The following is an 18,164-nucleotide window of genomic DNA, read 5'->3' as shown; positions in this document are numbered from 1 at the left end:
GGAAAACTCCTGTGGTTAGCCAAAGTTGAATGTCTCCCAAACAAATTTGGGGTGTGTTCCAAATCACTTGCGTGATTGTTACCTGAAAGAACTCTACGTTGCATTAAAATTAATCAATGCAATCTCCTATGATCGCCTCCATAGTGTGTCTCTTCTATAGATTCAACTATGGTACTGAGAATTATTTCATAGTTTGGCATCTTGTCACATAACATTCTGAGATCGTTCTGATATTAGCTAAACAAAAATCACTTGTATTAGGATTTGCACCAAAAAATACTTTGTTTCGTATAACAAAAGTAAGTAGGGAAATCTGAAAATGGGGTATACAATGGCATTAATGAAAAGTAGGGGACAATATAAGATTGGCATTGAATGCTGGAGTAACTCAGCGGATTAGGCAGCATCTCCAGAGAAAAGGAATAGGTGATGTGTCGGGGCGTGACCCTTCTTCAGACTGAAATGGGGGAAAGGGAAACTAGAAGTATGAAATGGTACAGAACAAAGCGGTGTCGGCACCGATGGCTAAAGAACCCACACTACTCCATTGTTGGCTGTGCAGGTGATAATGAAGAAATACAATGAAACTAGCAGGGCAACTAGACTGCGGGAGGGATGGTGAGAGAGGGAATGCAAGGGTTACTTTAAATTAGATAAATAAATATTCATACCACTGGGTTGTAAGCTGCCTAAGCAACATATGAGGTGCTCTTTCTCCAATTTGTGTGTGGCCCCACTCTGACAGTGGAGGAGGCCCAGGACAGAAAGGTCAGTGTGGGAAGGGGAAGGTGAGGCAAAACGTTTGGTGAACAGGTGATCGATGGTCAGCATGTACTCTGAGCTGCAGGGCGTGTTTGCATACTGTCTAAACTAAAAACTGAAACTTAAGGCAAATAGCAGAAAGATGGTAAGATAGAACAGAGAACAGTGAAGTACAACAGGCCCTTCAGCCCACGAGGCCTGTACTGAACATAATCCTTACTTAAACTAATCCTTTTCCCTGCATGTACTCCATATGCTTCCATTCCCTGCATATTCACGTGTATATATTAAAGCCTCTTAAACAACGCTTGTATCTATGACATCCGCCAACCGGTATAACTATTCAAAATCATGAAGGATTGTTTCCGCAGGTACACAGAAAATGCGAAGGACATGTACTGGAACATATACTATGTTTACCCTGCATGTACTCCATAGGCTTCACGTGTATCATGCTAATTATAAAAACCTCTTAACAACGCTTGTATCTATGACATCGCGCCAACCGGGTTTTAAACTATTCAAAAAATGAAGGATTGTTTCCGCAGGCGTACACAGAAAATGCGAAGGACAACTGAGGTTTAAAAAAGAGAATGGAATGTTTTGTCACAAGCAAACGATGTGAGAAGCAATTTAATCTTTAAAGACAGATGCACTTTTTGCTGGTAAGTATTTGAAGAAGAAATAGGCACAGTCGTAGGAAGAAAGCGGGACAACGGGATTTGTTGTAGTGTTCTCTCAAAAGATAAAATTACTGTGTTGTGTGGCCGCCAACTGTATTGAGATATTGTCTTTCAAAGAGAATGCAGGACTCAGCGATGGAGCAGTAGAAACCTTCTCCATCGTGGCACAATATTACGGTTAACCCAGGAGGTCACTGGAATGATGTATTGTACTCTCTCCGACTCCCTCGACCAGCTCAGCCCACGAACCATCCTCCTCACCCGACAGCCTCTGTGTCCCGGGGGCACCTCCTGCAGCCGATCTTGAAGATGCTGGAGACAATACCCTCTCCTACCAGCCCACTAATTGACGTTTTCACATCGGGACCCTTCTTCATACAGATTGGAGAATTCACTGATGAGTCTGAAGAAGGGTCTCGACTAAAAACGTCACTCATTCCTTCTATCCAGATGCTGCGTGACCCGCTGAGTTACTCCAGCTCTTTGGGACTTTTTTTGTAAACCACCATCTGCAGTTCCTTATTTGCAAAAAGAGAAAACGCTGGAAATATTTTATGTATGTCCTGCAAATGTGGAGCGAGAAACAGCGCTAATATTTTAACCCTCATGAGCTGGAATGTTAGCTCAGATTGTTTTTCCAAAGGTGTTGCCTGACCTGCTGAATATTTCCAGCACGTTTCATTTTTATTTTGTAAGAGAGAATGATCACTGTTCCATATTTTCTCACAGCAGAGAAGGAGGCCAGTTCAGCCCATTGAGACTCTGCTGGCCACACAGAGGAATTTGAGTATAGGAGGAGGGAGGTTCTACTGCAGGTTACACAAAAAAGCTGGAGAACAAACTCAGCGGGTTGCAGATGACAAGCATCTATGGAGCGAAGGAAATAGGCAAACGTTTCGGGCCAAAACGGACCTTATTCAGACTGATCGGGTCGGCAGGGCTAGTGGGTGAGGGGGGACAAGACTCCGGAGAGAAGAATTCTTAAGTGAGAGGAGACTTCTTCAAGGTACGGGGTTCTACTGCAGTGCCTACAGGATCTTGGTGAGACCACACTGGAGTATTAAGCGTACAGTTTTGGAAGTCTCCGAAATATCTCGGGAGGAAAGACATTCTTGCCCATACAGAGAAGGTTCACCAGACTGATTCCTGGAATGTCAGGACTTTCATATGAAGAAAGACCGGATAGACTCGGCTTGTACTCGCTAGAATTTAGAAGGTTGAGGGGGGATCTTATAGAAACTTCCAAAATTCTTAAGGGGTTGGATAGGCCAGATGCAGGAAGATTATTCCCGATGTTGGGGAAGTCCAGAACAAGGAATCACAGTTTAAGGATAAGGGGAAGTCTTTTTGGACCAAGATGAGAAAATCATTTTTTTTTTTACACAGAGAGTGGTGAATCTGTGGAATTCTCTGCCACAGAAGGTAGTTGAGGCCAGTTCATTGGCTATATTTAAGAAGGAGTTAGATGTGGCCCTTGTGGCTAAAGGGATCAAGGGGGTATGGAGAGAAGGCAGGTACAGGATACTGAGTTGGATGATCAGTCATGATCATATTGAATGGCGGTGCAGGCTCGAAGGGCCGAATGGCCTACTCCTGCACCTAATTTCTATGTTTCTAATCCTCATTCCCTCCATTGTGCCTTTTGGAATGAGTCGCTTGGAGGCTGAAGCTGGGTGATATAAAAGTCTTTATTAATCAAGAGAAACGCACACTCTCTGTAGATTGTCTCGAGTGTGTAGGGAATTGTTAGTGTATGTGGTGAAAGAATGAGTCGATTAGGCTTGTATTCACTTGAATTTAAAAGGATGAGAGGGAATCTTATAGAAGCATATAACATTCTTAAGGAATTGGACTGGGTAGATGCAGGAAAAATGTTCCCGATGTTGGGGGAGTCCAGAACCAGAGTTCACAGTTTGAGAATAAGGGGTAGGCCATTTGGGACTGAGATGAGGAAAAACTTCTTCACCCAGAGAGTTGTGAATCTGTGGAATTCTCTGCCACAGAAGGCAGTGGAGGCCAATTCTCTGGATGTTTTCAAGAGAGAGTTAGATTTAGCTCTTAGGGCTTATGGAATCAAGCAGGAAAAAGCAGGAACGGGGTACTGATTTTGGATAATCAGTCATGATCATATTGAATGGCAATGCTGGCTCGAAGGGCCAAATGGCCTACTCCTGCACATATTTTCTATGTTTAATCACTGGTATCGCTAAACTAAACTAAACTAAACATTGATAGATCGATAGATATGGTGATGGTCATGGCTGATGTACCATGTGATTAGATAAATCTGATCTGCTTTCTGGATCTATCTCTAAATCAGTCTACCCAATGCCTAACTTAAACTGTAACACCAATTTCTGGCCATTAGCTCATAATAATGGCCAATTTAGTTCCCCCCATTGCCTACTTACACTTCAAATCGATGTAGACACCATTCCACAGCCAGCAATGGGCCATTGTGAGTCCGTAACCCCCTGCATTCTCTCCCTCCACACCCTGATTTGTTCCTCTTGTTCCCTCACCCTTCTCCACTGATCTCCAATCGGACCCACGTCCCTATTCCCCACAATCCCATGCCCCCGCTTGAGGTACTGCCAACACTTTGGGTCTATTGTTTGTGGGCTCCACCTTTCATGAATAGCTGCATCCTCCTACCGTAATAACTTTACAGCCCTGATTTGCATTCCTGACCTCCAAGTTTTACCCAACGGTACACCAGGGGCTACTCAGTGGGTCTACTCTACTTTGAGTTATTTATCTCATTTATCGCACTTTGAATTGGTTCGGGAACCGAAACGCTTTCAGTCCAACCTATTCCGGACGACGAATATCCACTCCAGGAGAGCATGAGAAATGCCCTGATCCGCTGATGAGTTACTACAGCCACGACCTGGGGGACTATCTGAAGACTGATTCTTGTTTTAAATGAATAGCTGCTGCCTCCTATGTAACTTTACAACCACTCAATAATCTCCCCTGCATTCCATTAACGCCCACCCAAGTTTTACCTCTCAGCTGTACACCAGGGGCTACTTTCAGTGGCAAATTAACCGTACGTCTTTGAGTGGAAACGAAACTGGGTTGCCGTCTTGGTGCAACCCTCGCTGCTCACAGATAAGCCACTTTCACACAGGTAGCCCCACAGGGAGAACTATAAGAGAGCAGCACACTTTACTGTGCCTTCCAATTGCCCTCCCCAAACATAAAAACGACCCGCAGTGTAACACCTCCCATGCTCATACCTCCCCAAACCTAAATATGACGTCACTTTTTGGCCAACATTCCCCCCCCACGTCCACCTCCATTTGTGCAATAGTGAGTGGAGAATGGAACCACCTTTTGGCCTCATAGGGCCTGATTGTAAACACTGTCCATAGAGTTCATCGTTGGCCTTACATAGCGTGCAGAAAACGGCAGTTCCTTTGGACCGTCAACATTGCTCCAAATATGACAATTAAGTGGATCCTGTATCTTGTATCCTACCCATATCCCTCTAAAAATGTCCTATCCATGTACCTGTCTAAATGTTTCTTAAACATCGCAATAATAACTGCTACTGAGCAATAAAATTCTTCTCAATGTTTTTTGGAAATTCCTCCCTTGGTTTGCCCAGAATTTTAACTTATTCCTATAAGTATTGATGATACTGGATACCCCATGTCACCCCATGTTCTACAGCCTTGCGTATCACTGTAATTTCTCATCAAGTTTGCTTCACTATCTCTCTTCCTTGGATAGAACTACAGTAAACCCAGAGGTTTTTATGGACCTCTTTATAATGGATTTTGGTTATAGCGGACGGACCCGCCAAACTTCGCCGACAGGCATGGCTGCCGACACCACCCCAGCCGCTTCCCCGGTTACGCCTGCCGATGCCGCCACCACTACCTGTAGTGCTGTAATATTAATGAGACACTGGTGCTTTGTAGCTTAGAGCAGCTAAGGCTTTGTCTTTAATGTCTCGGCTGAAGAAAAGGCTCCTCTGTCAGTGCAGTTCTTGCTCAGCCTAAATGTTATTGTTGGGCCTTTGCACGTGAAATGCCGTATGTACACTCGGCTAACGGAATAACGGAATAATTGGGAATAACGGAAACCATTCCCCCCGCTGTGGTCCGTTATACGAATACAGAGGTGTAGTCGACGACTCTGCTGAGTGGTGTGGGCTGAATCACCCGCAGATCAACGCCGACAAGACTAAGGAGTTAGAGGTTTACCTGGACAGTAAACTGGACTGGTCCAGGAACGCTAAGGCCCTGTACAAGAAGGGACAGCCAGCTGTACTTTTTATGAAGGCTCCGCTCCTTCAACGTTTGCAGTGGGATGCTGCAGATGCTCTACAAATCGGTGGTAGCCAGTGTCACCTTCTTCGCTGTTGTGTGCTGGGGCAGCAGGGCGAAGGCTGCGGAAGCCAATAGGATCAACAAACTCGTCAAGAAGGCTGGCTCTGTCCTGAGGGCGGAGTTAGATTCATGGGAGGTGACCAAGGAGGGGAGGATGCTCCTCAAGCTGCGGAGCATCCCGGACAATACAGCTCACCCCCTCCATGACACACTAGTCAACCTGAGGAGTACCTTCAGCAACAGTCTGGTTCCACCAAGATGCAGGACAGAACGCCACATGAGATCCTTCTTCCCTGTGGCTAAGAAACTGTACAAACTCTTCCCATTCTGTCGTGGGGGTAGACTGATCCCCCCGGACCCCCCCCCCCACCCCCCCCCCCCCCCCCCCCCCCCCCCCCCCCCCCCCCCCCCCCCCCCCCCCCCCCCCCCCCCCCCCACCCCCCCCCCCCCCCCCCCCCCCCCCCCCCCCCCCCCCCCCCCCCCCCCCCCCCCCCCCCCCCCCCCCCCCCCCCCCCCCCCCCCCCCCCCCCCCCCCAATCTTTGCACATTCCCATTCCTTTCCACTCGTCACTGTAATTTCATATTTTATGTATTTTGTGTTTTGTGACTGTTGGCAGATCAATTTCCCTTCTGGGCTAAATAAAGTTCTACCGTATTGTTTTGTATAACGAGGGTTCACTGTGTACAGCATATAGAGTACGATGGAGTCTTTCGTTACTCTCGTTCTCTCCAGCATGTTGTTATGTTTGATATCAGTTCGATGTCACCATTGCATCAGAATGCCACAGCGGAGGCTATTTCTTCCTCATATCTCATTTAATTTCTTTATGAATTGTACAAACATGCAATCCAAGCCTGTCATTGCCTTTTTTATCCCTGTTTAGTCTGCTCCCTCTGAAAACCAAACTTCTGACTGTATTTCGTGTTGTTATTTGCGAGCAGAGCGTCAAGGCAAATTCCTTGTATGTGTACATAATTGGCCAATAAACTTTTTCATTTTTCATTCATTCATGCATTCATTCGTTCATTCATTCATGCATTCATTCATTCTTCCCACTTTATTTACTGCCACGTCTGTTTTTGGGACATTATATTCTTCTCTTCTAGGGGCAGCAAAGTGGCGCAGTTGGTAGAGCTGCTGCCTCAGCGCCAGAGACTAGGGTTCGATCCTGATCTCAGATGGAGTTGGCACGTTCTCCCTGTGACTACGTAGGTTTCCTCCAGGTGCTCTGGTTTCCCCTCACATGCCAAAGATGTGCAGGTTTGTAGATTAACTGGTCTCTAATGTGTTTCTAGTATGTCAGGAGTGGACAGGAAAGTGGGATAACATAGAACTAGTGTGAACAGATGACCGATTGCCGGCGTGGACTTGGTGGGCCGAAGGACCTGTTTCTACGCTGTATCACTAAAATAAAATAGCTCTGCACGAACTGAACTGAGAACTTAGTGGTCCAGTTAATCCTTACATTTATTGTTTTATCATTTTAATGCAGCTTGACAGTTAATACAGTGAATAACATTAGAAGCACACAATAAGTTCAGTAGCAGACAATGTAGGGTGTTGGTCATGAGGGTTGAGGAAAGAACAGTTGCAGAATTCCAGAGAAAATCTTCCAACAATTCCACAAGATCTTTAATATTAACCTAACATACAAAAAGGTTGAGGAGGAAACTTATTTAAGCCGACTGAATAGAGAAACACCTGGAGTGGATATGGACAGGATGTTTTCACTAGTGGGAGAGATAGGAATAGAGGGCACAGCGTTAGAATAAAAGGACGTACCTTTAAAATGGAGATGAGGAGGAATTTCTTTAGCCAGAGGGTGGTGAATCTGTGGAATTCATTGCCACAGACAGCGGTGGAGGCTAAGTCATTGGGTATCTTTGAAATGGAGATTAGTAGGTTCTTGATCAGTAAGAGGTTATGGGGAGAAGGCAGGAAAATGTCAGAGGTTGAGAAGGAAAAATAGATCAACCATGATTAAATGGCAGAGCAGACTCGATGGGCCGAATGGCCTAATTCTACTCCTATGTCTTATGTGTAAAACGTAGCACAGCTTTGAGTTAATTCAGCAATGGAAGATGTCCTTATATGAATCTTCTCCCTCAGCCAAAGATGTTCTTTCAGATTGTAGACATGTTGGGCAGCTGAGCCATTTAATCTGACCCCTTGAGAGGGCTCAAACTGGACACATTGAAGACCAGGATGTCTTTGTGATGTCACTGCAGAAGATGGCCCATGTGACCCTATGAGCTCTGGGCCAATTATTTCGCAGTTCCAAAGAGAAGCAACCCATGAATCCATCTGGAAGAAGCAATGGTATTGGCCCTGGGCACAACGCAATGTCTGTTCAAGCCATTTGACCAGGTATTTGCATTTTGTGAAATTATTGCACTGTTGCATTAACTCCCAACCATCTGTGTACATCTCCAGTGGGCGGCTTTGTGGAAAGAAAGAGAAAAAAAATGCATTGAGGGTCCCACCAACCACCGAGCCAACAGTCAAGGCAATTGAGACCTTCCAACCATTTCACCGCACCAACTGTATGCATCTTTGGCTGTTTCTCTTGGCCCAAGACCCGAGCTCCTGAAAGAGTGGACCAAGCGACTGCCAAACTATCTGACCCTGGTTCCAGCTCTCAACATTCAACATTTCCACACTCCACCCCAGATGACCAATGCCCCTGATCTTGTCCATCTCGCCCGTCCTAGCAGCAGGCGGGAGTTGCAAAGGCAAGGGTTTTGAGGCGCTGTGCTCATTTCTCCAGGGCACAGGATGAAGGTACTTATTGTGACGACCCGTGGATTGTGGCAAACTCCATTGTGACGGCTCTGAGCGCGTTGGCGGTTTGTTTTATGACGATCTGGAACTCCTCACGTTATCTCAACCTCACATCACTCAACTTATTCTGTCCCAGCGCCAGCTTCTGTGTAGATCAAACACAAATCAAACCTGGTCCGTTAGCCTTTTTGACTCTGCTTGGGCACCACTGAGGATCCTTCCAGACCTGCCCACCACCATGTCCACTCTCCAGAAGGCCATCAAAGTAGAAAGGGACAGCGACAACGAGGGGGACCCGCACTCTGCAGCGGCCGAGCTGAACCCGGCCGATCAGAAGGGATTAGCCCAGACCACTGAGAAATCTCATAACAGGTCTCCAGTTTGCGACCAGACGGCATCGGGCGACTCGGAACTGAGGACAATATTGGAAGAAAATGCCTTGCAAGCACTGACCGAGGAGTCGGTTTTAAAAAGACCCAGGCTTGTCTACTATGAAGAGGTAGGTGACACTGACCTTATGTCACTCACCTTCCCGAAAAAACTCTGGAAAATCGTTGAGAGCGACCAGTTTGCATCAATCCGGTGGGACGATGGTGGAAACTGTGTAGTTATAGATGAGGAGTCCTTTAAGAAAGAGGTGCTGGAACGGCGCGGCCCCTCTAGGATTTTTGAAACTGACTGCATGAAAAGTTTCATTCGGCAGCTGAACCTGTATGGTTTTAGCAAAATCCGCCAGGACTTTCAACGATCTGCCTCTCTTTCTGAATTCATTGCTGAAGAAAAAGGAGCAGTTTCAATGACCAAGGTAGAAAAACAAAAAGCAAATATAGAGTAACAAGGAATTGTCTTTTTTGTTTGTAATTGAAGCATACAGGATGGAAACAAGCTCACCGACTCACCGACTCCGCACAGACCATTGATCACCGACCCGTTCACACTAGTTCTACGTTATCCCACTTTTGCATTCATTCCCTACACGCAAGGGGCAATTTACAGAGGGCAAATTAAGCTACAACCCCCGCACGTCTTTGGGATGTGGAAGGAATCCGGAGCACCCAGGGGGATACCCACAAGGTCACAGGGAGAACGTGCAAACTCCAACCAGACAGCACCCGAGGTCAGGATCAAACCAGGTCCCTGGCGCTAATATTTCATGCCAAACCCCCTCCAACCCGCTCAAATCCGTTCTCAAAACACGAAAGTTTATTTGCACCACAGAAGCACACAGTCAATTAGTGAGGCAAACGGTTGATGCAGTCTGGAATAGGAGTTTCTCAAAATGTGTCAAAGTGCATAATACATGGTCTGGTATGTAATAATATTTACAGTATTTCCAACCAAACATAAAACCTCAACCAATGCACCTGGCAAAACATTTATAAAACACACCTGTGTCATTTTGGATTCTTGTGCAACACTACATAAGTTATTTATGCTGATGGCAAAGTAATAGTGTGTGTTTGGAATGTGTCAGTCTATGAGAAAATGATGGAATTTTCCACCATTGTTTAAGATGATCTGTCATAATGTGTCTCTCCTGTGGTACACTGAATGAATTGGTTCCACACAGGAGAAACTTAAGTGTTCTTCTTTCATGACAAATGCCTCTACCAAGTTCCCTTGTAAACCAATGGAAAATAAAGTTCCTCGCTATATATAATTGGAATAAATATCAGGAGCTGATCCCCCTCCCCTGCTATTTTATGTAACATAACCTTGACCATCACAATGCTGGTAGATTATGACCAGGTCGGAGTCACTCATAGAACAAATGCATTACAGCCCAAACTTTTCACCTCCATCCTCTGTACATTTGTACCAGGCTGATCTGAATGATATGGTTGCTAAGGTGACGATGCCATAATAGGTCATTCCCTGTTGCTATGCTGATTATATTATCCTGTGATGTCAAAATGAATTGGAGGCCTGACTTTTCATTAACACACGTGTTATGTAGAGAATATGATTTGAGGATTCACGTGAATGCAATTAATGCAGCATGTGGATCTCACCAAATAGAATAGATATTTTGTAGATATTTATATATCTAATGCATTATATACTTGTTCACAGATTTGAAAAGATGGACCTGCCCTGTTCTTAAGCAGTGTCCCAGAGTGAAATCCATATATATGAATTATATATTGAATGTATTCAACATTTAAAAAACAAAGAGCGTACATGTTTGGTGTATAAATATATAATGCAACACAGTGTTGAAGGAGCAAAGGAGGATAAGAACCTGTTCATCTGTGCTCAAATGGTTGCTCTGGACCAAATAGACCAATAACTCTGATGAGAACATCTTTGGTCCCATTTCCCCATCAGTTGGCAATGTTGGCCGATGCTCCCTATGACGGTACAACCAGCAAATATTCAAGGTCTACATTCATGCAACAAGATCGAATGGCTCTTTGTTTGGGGTTTGTGGAGGTCATTGTTTTTTTTCCTCTGCCGTAAGTCACCAACTTAGGGTGCTGAGGTATGTGAAGATGTTGTGACACATCGGCTCATAGGCAGAGTCACTGCTTGAGTGACCCAGGTTCGATCCTGAGCTTAGGTGCTGTCTATGTGGAGTTTGCATGTTCTCCCTGTGATTTTGTGGGTCTCCTATGAGTAATCCAGTTTCCTCCCACATCCCAAAGATGGGAGAGTTGGGAGGTTAATTGGCCTCTGTAAATTGGCTCTAGTTGGTGATAGGATCTGGGGTTGAGATGGAGTTGATGAGAATAAAAATAGGATTAATGGGACTCTTTGGCTGATGGCTGACATGGACTCAGAAATGGGCCAAAGGGCCTGTTTGTGTGCTGTGTCTCTCTGAGACTCAATGACTGTAGCTGAGGAGGTAGGGCTGTTGGAAAGACGTACCATCCATTCCATTAGTAGTCCATTCAGTTGAAAGCATCAATCAAAGTTGCATCCAGGTAAAGCAAACATGCCAATAATGTAAATAAATGTTGAGCCCTCTTTATTTGTGTAAAGCATCCATGTCCACCGCTCCGTCATTCTACCACTGAATGAGGCATTACCATTCTCAGATCCCCAAACCCGTTACCTGGAAGGACATGAAAGTGACCATGAGATGAATTTGCTTTGTTCTGACTTTCTGTGAGCAAGTCATGGAAGGATAAGACCATAAGATGTAGCAGCAGAATTAAGCCACTCGGCCCATCGAGTCATCTTCGCCATTCAATCATGGCTGACCTATCTTTCCCTCTCTTCACCCCCCTTCTCCCGCCTTCTTACTAATCAAGAACCTATCAATCTCCACAAAAAATACCCAATGACTTGGCCTCCACCCTTGTTCATGGCGGTGAATTCCACATTCACCACCCTCTGGCTGTAGACTTTCTTCCTTGTCTCCATTCTGAAGGTACGTCCTTTGGTCCTGAGGCTGTGCCCTTTGGTCCAAGACTCTCCCACTAGTGGAAACATTCTCTCCACATACACATTATCTAAGTATTTCATTTAATCAGTAGGTTTCAATGACATCCACCACATCCTTCTAAATTCTAACAAGTACAGGTCCAGTGCCATCAAACGCTCATCATGTGTTAATCCAATCGTTCCTGAGAATATTCTCGTAAACCACCTCTGGACCCTCTCAAAACGCCAGCATATCCTTCCTTAGAGATGGGGCCCAAAACTGCTCACAACACTCCAAATGCAGTCTGACCATTTGTGGAATTTGTGGAATTCCCTGCCACAGAGGGCAGTGGAGGCCAAATCACTGGATGGATTTAAGAGAGAGTTAGATAGAGCAATAGGGGCTAATGGAGTCAAGGGATATGGGGAGAAGGCAGGCACGGATTATTGATAGGGGACGATCACAATGAATGGCAGTGCTGGTTCGAAGGGCTGAATGGCCTCCTCCTGCTCCTATTTTCTATGGTTCTATGTTTCTATGACCAGCGTCATTTAGCATTGCATCTCTGTTTTTATATTCTAGGTGCTCCCAAAATAAAGTTTAGCATTGCATTTGCCTTGCTTACTATCGATTCAACTTGCAAATTAACCTTTTGGGAATCCCGCACCACCACTCCCAAGTCCTTTTGCCCTATTCTATTCCCATCCCGGAATATTCTAGTCCTCTGGAAATGAATGCTCACATTGCATTTGCTGGCAGGTCTCTCTCAGTCGATGTTGAAGGAGCTACATATGACTCTGCAGCATGGGCAAGTTTGATCAGATTTTGCATCAGTTTAGATCAGCAAACATTCAGTGCTTCCCATTCATGACCTGATCATTCAGATACGGTGCATGTCTTGTCTTTTAGCCCCAGGGTTGAAGAAACTGAGGAGAGACTAAAATGTGAAGCTTTTACTGAGTGTTCCTGAACCGTTGTCCTCAAGCCTATGTTAACAAATACATTTATCAGCAATGACGTTTTAAATTGCATATTATCCTGTCCATATCTATCCATATTATTATTCTCTCACTGAATGGATACCTTCGTATCGTACCGATATTGATAGTGAACGCTGTCATATACTGTAGTTACTCAAACATCACCCGTTCCTTCTCTCCAGAGATGCTGCCTGACCCGCTGAGTTACTCCAACGTTTTGTGTCTATATTTGGTTTAAACCAGCATCTGCAGTTTCTTCCTACACATGATAATGAATGCTGTTGGATTGTTTTAAAACCCCAACACCTTGGTAAATACCGAGTGACAAGGGGTTATTATCTACTGGCTTGTGTGTGGCACCAGTCTCTCTCACTGTGTGGCTGACAGTTAATGCTCTCAGGATGTGTGGTGAAAGTTGAATATTAGACTTCACTGATCCCAGCCACTGGCTAACTGCACAAGTGAGGGAGGGGCAAGTGACTTGTAATCGATGAAAGCATAAGCTTGAAACTGATCGTAGCATGACTTCATTTAAGATGGAACATAGAACAGTGCAGCACAAGAACAGGCCCTTCGGCCCACAATGTCTGTGCCGGACATGATGCCAAGACCATCACTTATCTTGTCGAGAAATTTGAACAGCTGGTAGGAATTTCACTGGGATGTTCTGGTGAGCTGTTTGTATAAATCACTGTTGATCAATCTTAAGAGCTAATTGAAACACGTACTGAGGCCATTTCCAATTACTGGGATTGATAGCATTCCGGGGATACCTTCCAGTGTTCAAACAAGGAAATCCAGATCTTCAGTATAACCATATAACCATATAACAATTACAGCACGGAAACAGGCCATCTCGGCCCTACAAGTCCGTGCCGAACAAATTTTTTTCCCCCCTTAGTCCCACCTGCCTGCACTCATACCATAACCCTCCATTCCCTTCTCATCCATATGCCTATCCAATTTATTTTTAAATGATACCAATGAACCTGCCTCCACCACTTCCACTGGAAGCTCATTCCACACAGCCACCACTCTCTGAGTAAAGAAGTTCCCCCTCATGTTACCCCTAAACTTCTGTCCCTTAATTCTGAAGTCATGTCCTCTTGTTTGAATTTTCCCTATTCTCAAAGGGAAAAGCTTGTCCACATCAACTCTGTCTATCCCTCTCATCATTTTAAAGACCTCTATCAGGTCCCCCCTTAACCTTCTGCGCTCCAGAGAATAAAGACCTAACTTATTCAACCTATCTCTGTAACTTAGTATCCATCGGTAAGCAGCCTGAAGCAAAATCACCAAGCGTTTACAAAATATTATTAAGATAGCTGAAATGATCGAGATGGATTGTTGTGTAGGGAGTAACTGCAGATGCTGGTTTACACCGAAGATAGACACAAAATGCTGGAGTAACTCAGTGGGGCAGGCAGCAGCTCTCGATAGAAGGAACGACCCTTGTTGTTCACAGGGTGAAAAAGAGTTTGTTTGCATCTTGGTTGACCTGCAAAGGAGGTATTCTGTAAGCCAAACGCTGAGTGCTGGAGGAACTCAACGGGTCAGCCAGCATCTGTGGTAGGAATTGACAGACAGCATTTTGGTCTGAGGAAGGGTCCCGACCCGAAATGTCGCCTGCCCACAGATGCTACCTGAGCCTCTGAGTTCCTCCATCGCACTGTGTGCTTGCTCGAGATTCCAGTCTCTGCAGTTTTGTTGTGCGTGCAGGGGGGCACAGCGATAGAATCACAGCGCTAGAGACTCAGGTTTGATCCTGACTACCGGTGTTGTCTGTACGGTGTTTGCATGTTCTCCCCGTGCTCCGGCTTCCTCCCACACTCCAAAGACATGCAGGTTTGTAGGTTAATTGGCTTCTGTAAATTGTAAATTGTCCCTAGTGTGTAGGATAGTGCTAGTGTATGGGGTGACCGATGGTCGGCGCAGACTCGGTGGGCCGAAGGGCCTATTTCCGCGCTGTATCTCTTAAGCCTAAAGGTGTACTTGTTGAATAGCTAATGGAGCACTGGAATTCTTCCAGAGGTCAATGACTGGGCAGTTTGAATAGGTGTTGGGGCAGGACGCAGGTAAAGGAACGATCTGCCTAGATAGCCAGGGCCGGGAGAGGGACTGGACAAGCTGGAGTTGTCAGCCTAGTCCCCAGAGACTTGGTAATCTTCTTCAATTACTGTGGCCTCTGGGTGAAACCCTGAGCTTCTGGCCAAGCCAATGATAGAATAGGCCTGTGGACACATGGAATTGCAGATGCTGGAATCTTGCATAGCACACAAAGTGCTGGAGTAACTCGGCAGGTCAGGCGGAATCTCTGGAGGGGACATGGATAGGCCCCTTCTTCAGACTGCATTTGGAGATGAGCTTGGTGGAGCAGGGCAGGCTCGCTTGTGGATTTTGGGAAGGAGATAGAAGCAAGCAGTGCGGGGCTGGGGAACGATAAGGCCGGAGGCTGTGGAGGAGAGATCGGCAGAGATGGGTGATGGCCTAGGAGATGGTGGCCTGGTGCCCGACTGTGTTTGGTCATGCTCTGTATCTGAGAGCCGGTGCCTGGCCTCAGCACCGGTACATGTCTGCTGGAGGCAGGCGGTCTTGTGATCACGTTCAGCACTCTATGCAGTCGGAGCTGGATTCGTACATGTCTGGGGTAAGATTAATAATGTGATCAGTATAGTCAAATCAAGTCAAGTCACATTTATTTATATAGCACATTTAAAAATCTCTCGTTGGCCAAAGTGCTTTACATTTGTTATAAGAATAGTATAAACAAACAAACTACATACATATATACATATAACCCTCCCTCAGTGGACGTCAGGAAAGGCTTGGGAGTATAGATACGTTTTTAGTCTTGACTTAAAGGAGTCGATGGAGGGGGCAGTTCTGATGGGAAGGGGGATGCTGTTCCACAGTCTAGGAGCTGCAATGGCAAATGCGCGGTCGCCCCTGAGCTTATGCCTAGACCGCGGGATATTCAGCAGCCCCAAGTCGGCCGATCTGAGGGACCTGGAGGTGGAGTGGTGGGTGAGAAGACTTTTAATGTAGGAGGGGGCAAGCCCATTGAGGGCTTTGTAGACATAGAGGAGGGTCTTGAAATGTATACGGAACCGCACAGGGAGCCAGTGGAGAGAGGCCAGAATCGGGGTGATGTGGTCCCTTGCATAGAACATAGATGTCTGCTGTTCTACCACCTTGAATCCTACTCACAGTGTTGTACAACGCTACTGCCCACATTACAGTACAGGCCCAAAGGTCCAATTCAGGGTTGGAAAAGTTAAGAGAATGATGTCCATTCAGTGATTAATAAAATGATGGTATTTTTATTTCAGTTTCAGTTTTACCATAACCTGAATTTCAGAAGAGATTACCCTCACCTGCTGCCCAGAATGAAGCGGAGAGTTGGGATCAAAAGTGCCATTCCTAATCTTAACTGCACGGAAGGGGATACCAGTAGTGACTTCCCTGTCAGTGGGGGCCCCTCCTTACCCGGAGGGCCCAGGCAACTAATACAGACATTAGCTGTACAGCAGAGCAACCTCGTGTCACCTACGAGAGAAAATGAGCAAAAGTTTGCATTCGAAAATAACCTCGGCAATCAACGAGTCGCCAATACCGGGAGCACAAATGGTTCTGGCAATGCGGTTCCACCTGCCTTGGCAGCGAGGCCAGCCGACCATGCATCTACAGAGCAGAGCGCAAAGGTGAACCAAATGACTCAGTTTCACCCGTCGCAACACGGTGGCCTCATCCGGTCTGGCAATCACGCTGTGGAGACCAGCAGTACCACTTCAGCGACCTCGGTCTACCATCTCATGCCCCCCATGGCTGCTGGGTTTGGACCTATGATGGGCATGCCAGGGTTCCAGGGCATGTACCCAGACCTGGCTGCAGCAGCCGCACAGGCCCACCTGGCCAGCCTGCTGCCATTCTGCAACCCCTGGTTCTCCATGCCCATGATGGCGGCAGCTTCTGCTATTTCCATGTCATCGGGGTCCTCAGTTCATCACCACCGGCCTCCACCGCACCATCACCACTGCCCCAACTGCAACTGCCAAGGAGGCAGTGCCTCGTCCACAAGAAATGGCCCCAGAAACAGTGATTATATGACAGGGCCACACAGATAAAAGTAAATAAAACCATGAAGACTCCTTACCCACAAATGATATCTAAAGAACATGTTAAAATAAACTCCTGAACAAATGTTCTTATCAACATTGGTGTATTTGCTTGTGATTTTTTTCCCCTGTTCTCTTCCTCTGTTTTTTGTTCTGTCCACTTTGGTGCCTGCCGTTAAAAAAAATCATTCATTATTTTTCCTGGCAAAAATGGGTGCATCGTGAAATGGATATGTGGTGACTGTAAAGAAGCATTACTGTTTAATTATTAAAGATGAAACAGTGCTAGGCTGAGCTTAGACTGAAATATAACCTGCAACTGGTTTATTTTTATGGACATTAAAATATTGTTAAAAAGCTGTATTCCTGATTTGTATATCTATTGCAACCTGTTGCCCCTCTGGAAGGGGGTCTGCAAGCTGTAAGAATAAGAAAGAAAATAATAAAATACTAAGAAAAGAAAATCTGGAGTGATTTGACAGTTGCCTCTCCACGTTTAAATTGATAGAGTAAACTCATTCACCATTCCCAGTTTCTGCTTTTTAAAAAAGCCTTTCTCAACTTTGCCTTTCACTCCCAGAGAATTTGGTTCTACCTGGTCGAATGATTAATCTGAAACATGAAAGGGGAACGGAACGGTATGGCCATAGTTGTTCTCACCATTCCATTAAAATCAGATTATCATGGCCACTTCTTAGGATCCTAGTGTTGGATGGACTGGCTCAATGGAAAAATAACTCTCTAAGCTTTTGGCCCGAAGTATATTCATTGGAGCTATTTTCAGCATGTTAGTCATTTTCTACAGAGCACCTGTACATCACAAACTTTATACTTATTTACAAATTGTCCATTTGTGGACATCTTTGATTTCTTACGCGTTCCAATTGGGATCATCCATTCAGTAGATGTCTGGTTAGGTCTAACATTGGGGAAGAGTGTTGAATGATCTTTGAAGAGATAGTTCACATTAAGAACACTCGTCCCACTTAGGCAAGAAGTGCAGAGGCTAATGATGAATTCAGTGCATTGAATCCTGGTCCACAGTACCTCAAAATACAGTGTTATTCCAAATATTGGTGGAACTTAGTAATTCCTGGATTTAGGATGACTGGGCAATTTTGATGAATTTGCTCGT

General features: G+C 45.5%; 1 protein-coding gene across 1 annotated transcript; it reads left to right on the top strand.

Annotated features, from left to right (window-relative positions):
- The first annotated feature begins 8,589 nt into the window (after positions 1 to 8,589).
- On the top strand, positions 8,590 to 17,757 carry LOC129702311 (heat shock transcription factor, Y-linked-like). Its single transcript, XM_055644040.1, has 2 exons — positions 8,590 to 9,372; positions 16,244 to 17,757. Exons 1-2 carry the CDS (start codon positions 8,806 to 8,808, stop codon positions 17,036 to 17,038), a joined length of 1,362 nt encoding a protein of 453 aa, XP_055500015.1. The 5' UTR covers positions 8,590 to 8,805; the 3' UTR covers positions 17,039 to 17,757.
- Positions 17,758 to 18,164: the final 407 nt, after the last annotated feature.

This window comes from Leucoraja erinacea, chromosome 12 (assembly GCF_028641065.1).
Source record: "Leucoraja erinacea ecotype New England chromosome 12, Leri_hhj_1, whole genome shotgun sequence".
Lineage (NCBI taxonomy): Eukaryota > Metazoa > Chordata > Chondrichthyes > Rajiformes > Rajidae > Leucoraja > Leucoraja erinaceus.
This window is presented reverse-complemented; position numbering and strand designations above follow the sequence as displayed.

Excerpts from the sequence above, each read along its gene's own strand:
- LOC129702311 (XM_055644040.1), top strand. The coding sequence starts at position 8,806 with ATGTCCACTCTCCAGAAGGCCATCAAAGTAGAAAGGGACAGCGACAAC. Across the intron at positions 9,373-16,243 it reads GAGCAGTTTCAATGACCAAG|TTTCAGTTTTACCATAACCT; the intron begins GTAGAAAAACAA and ends TTTTTATTTCAG.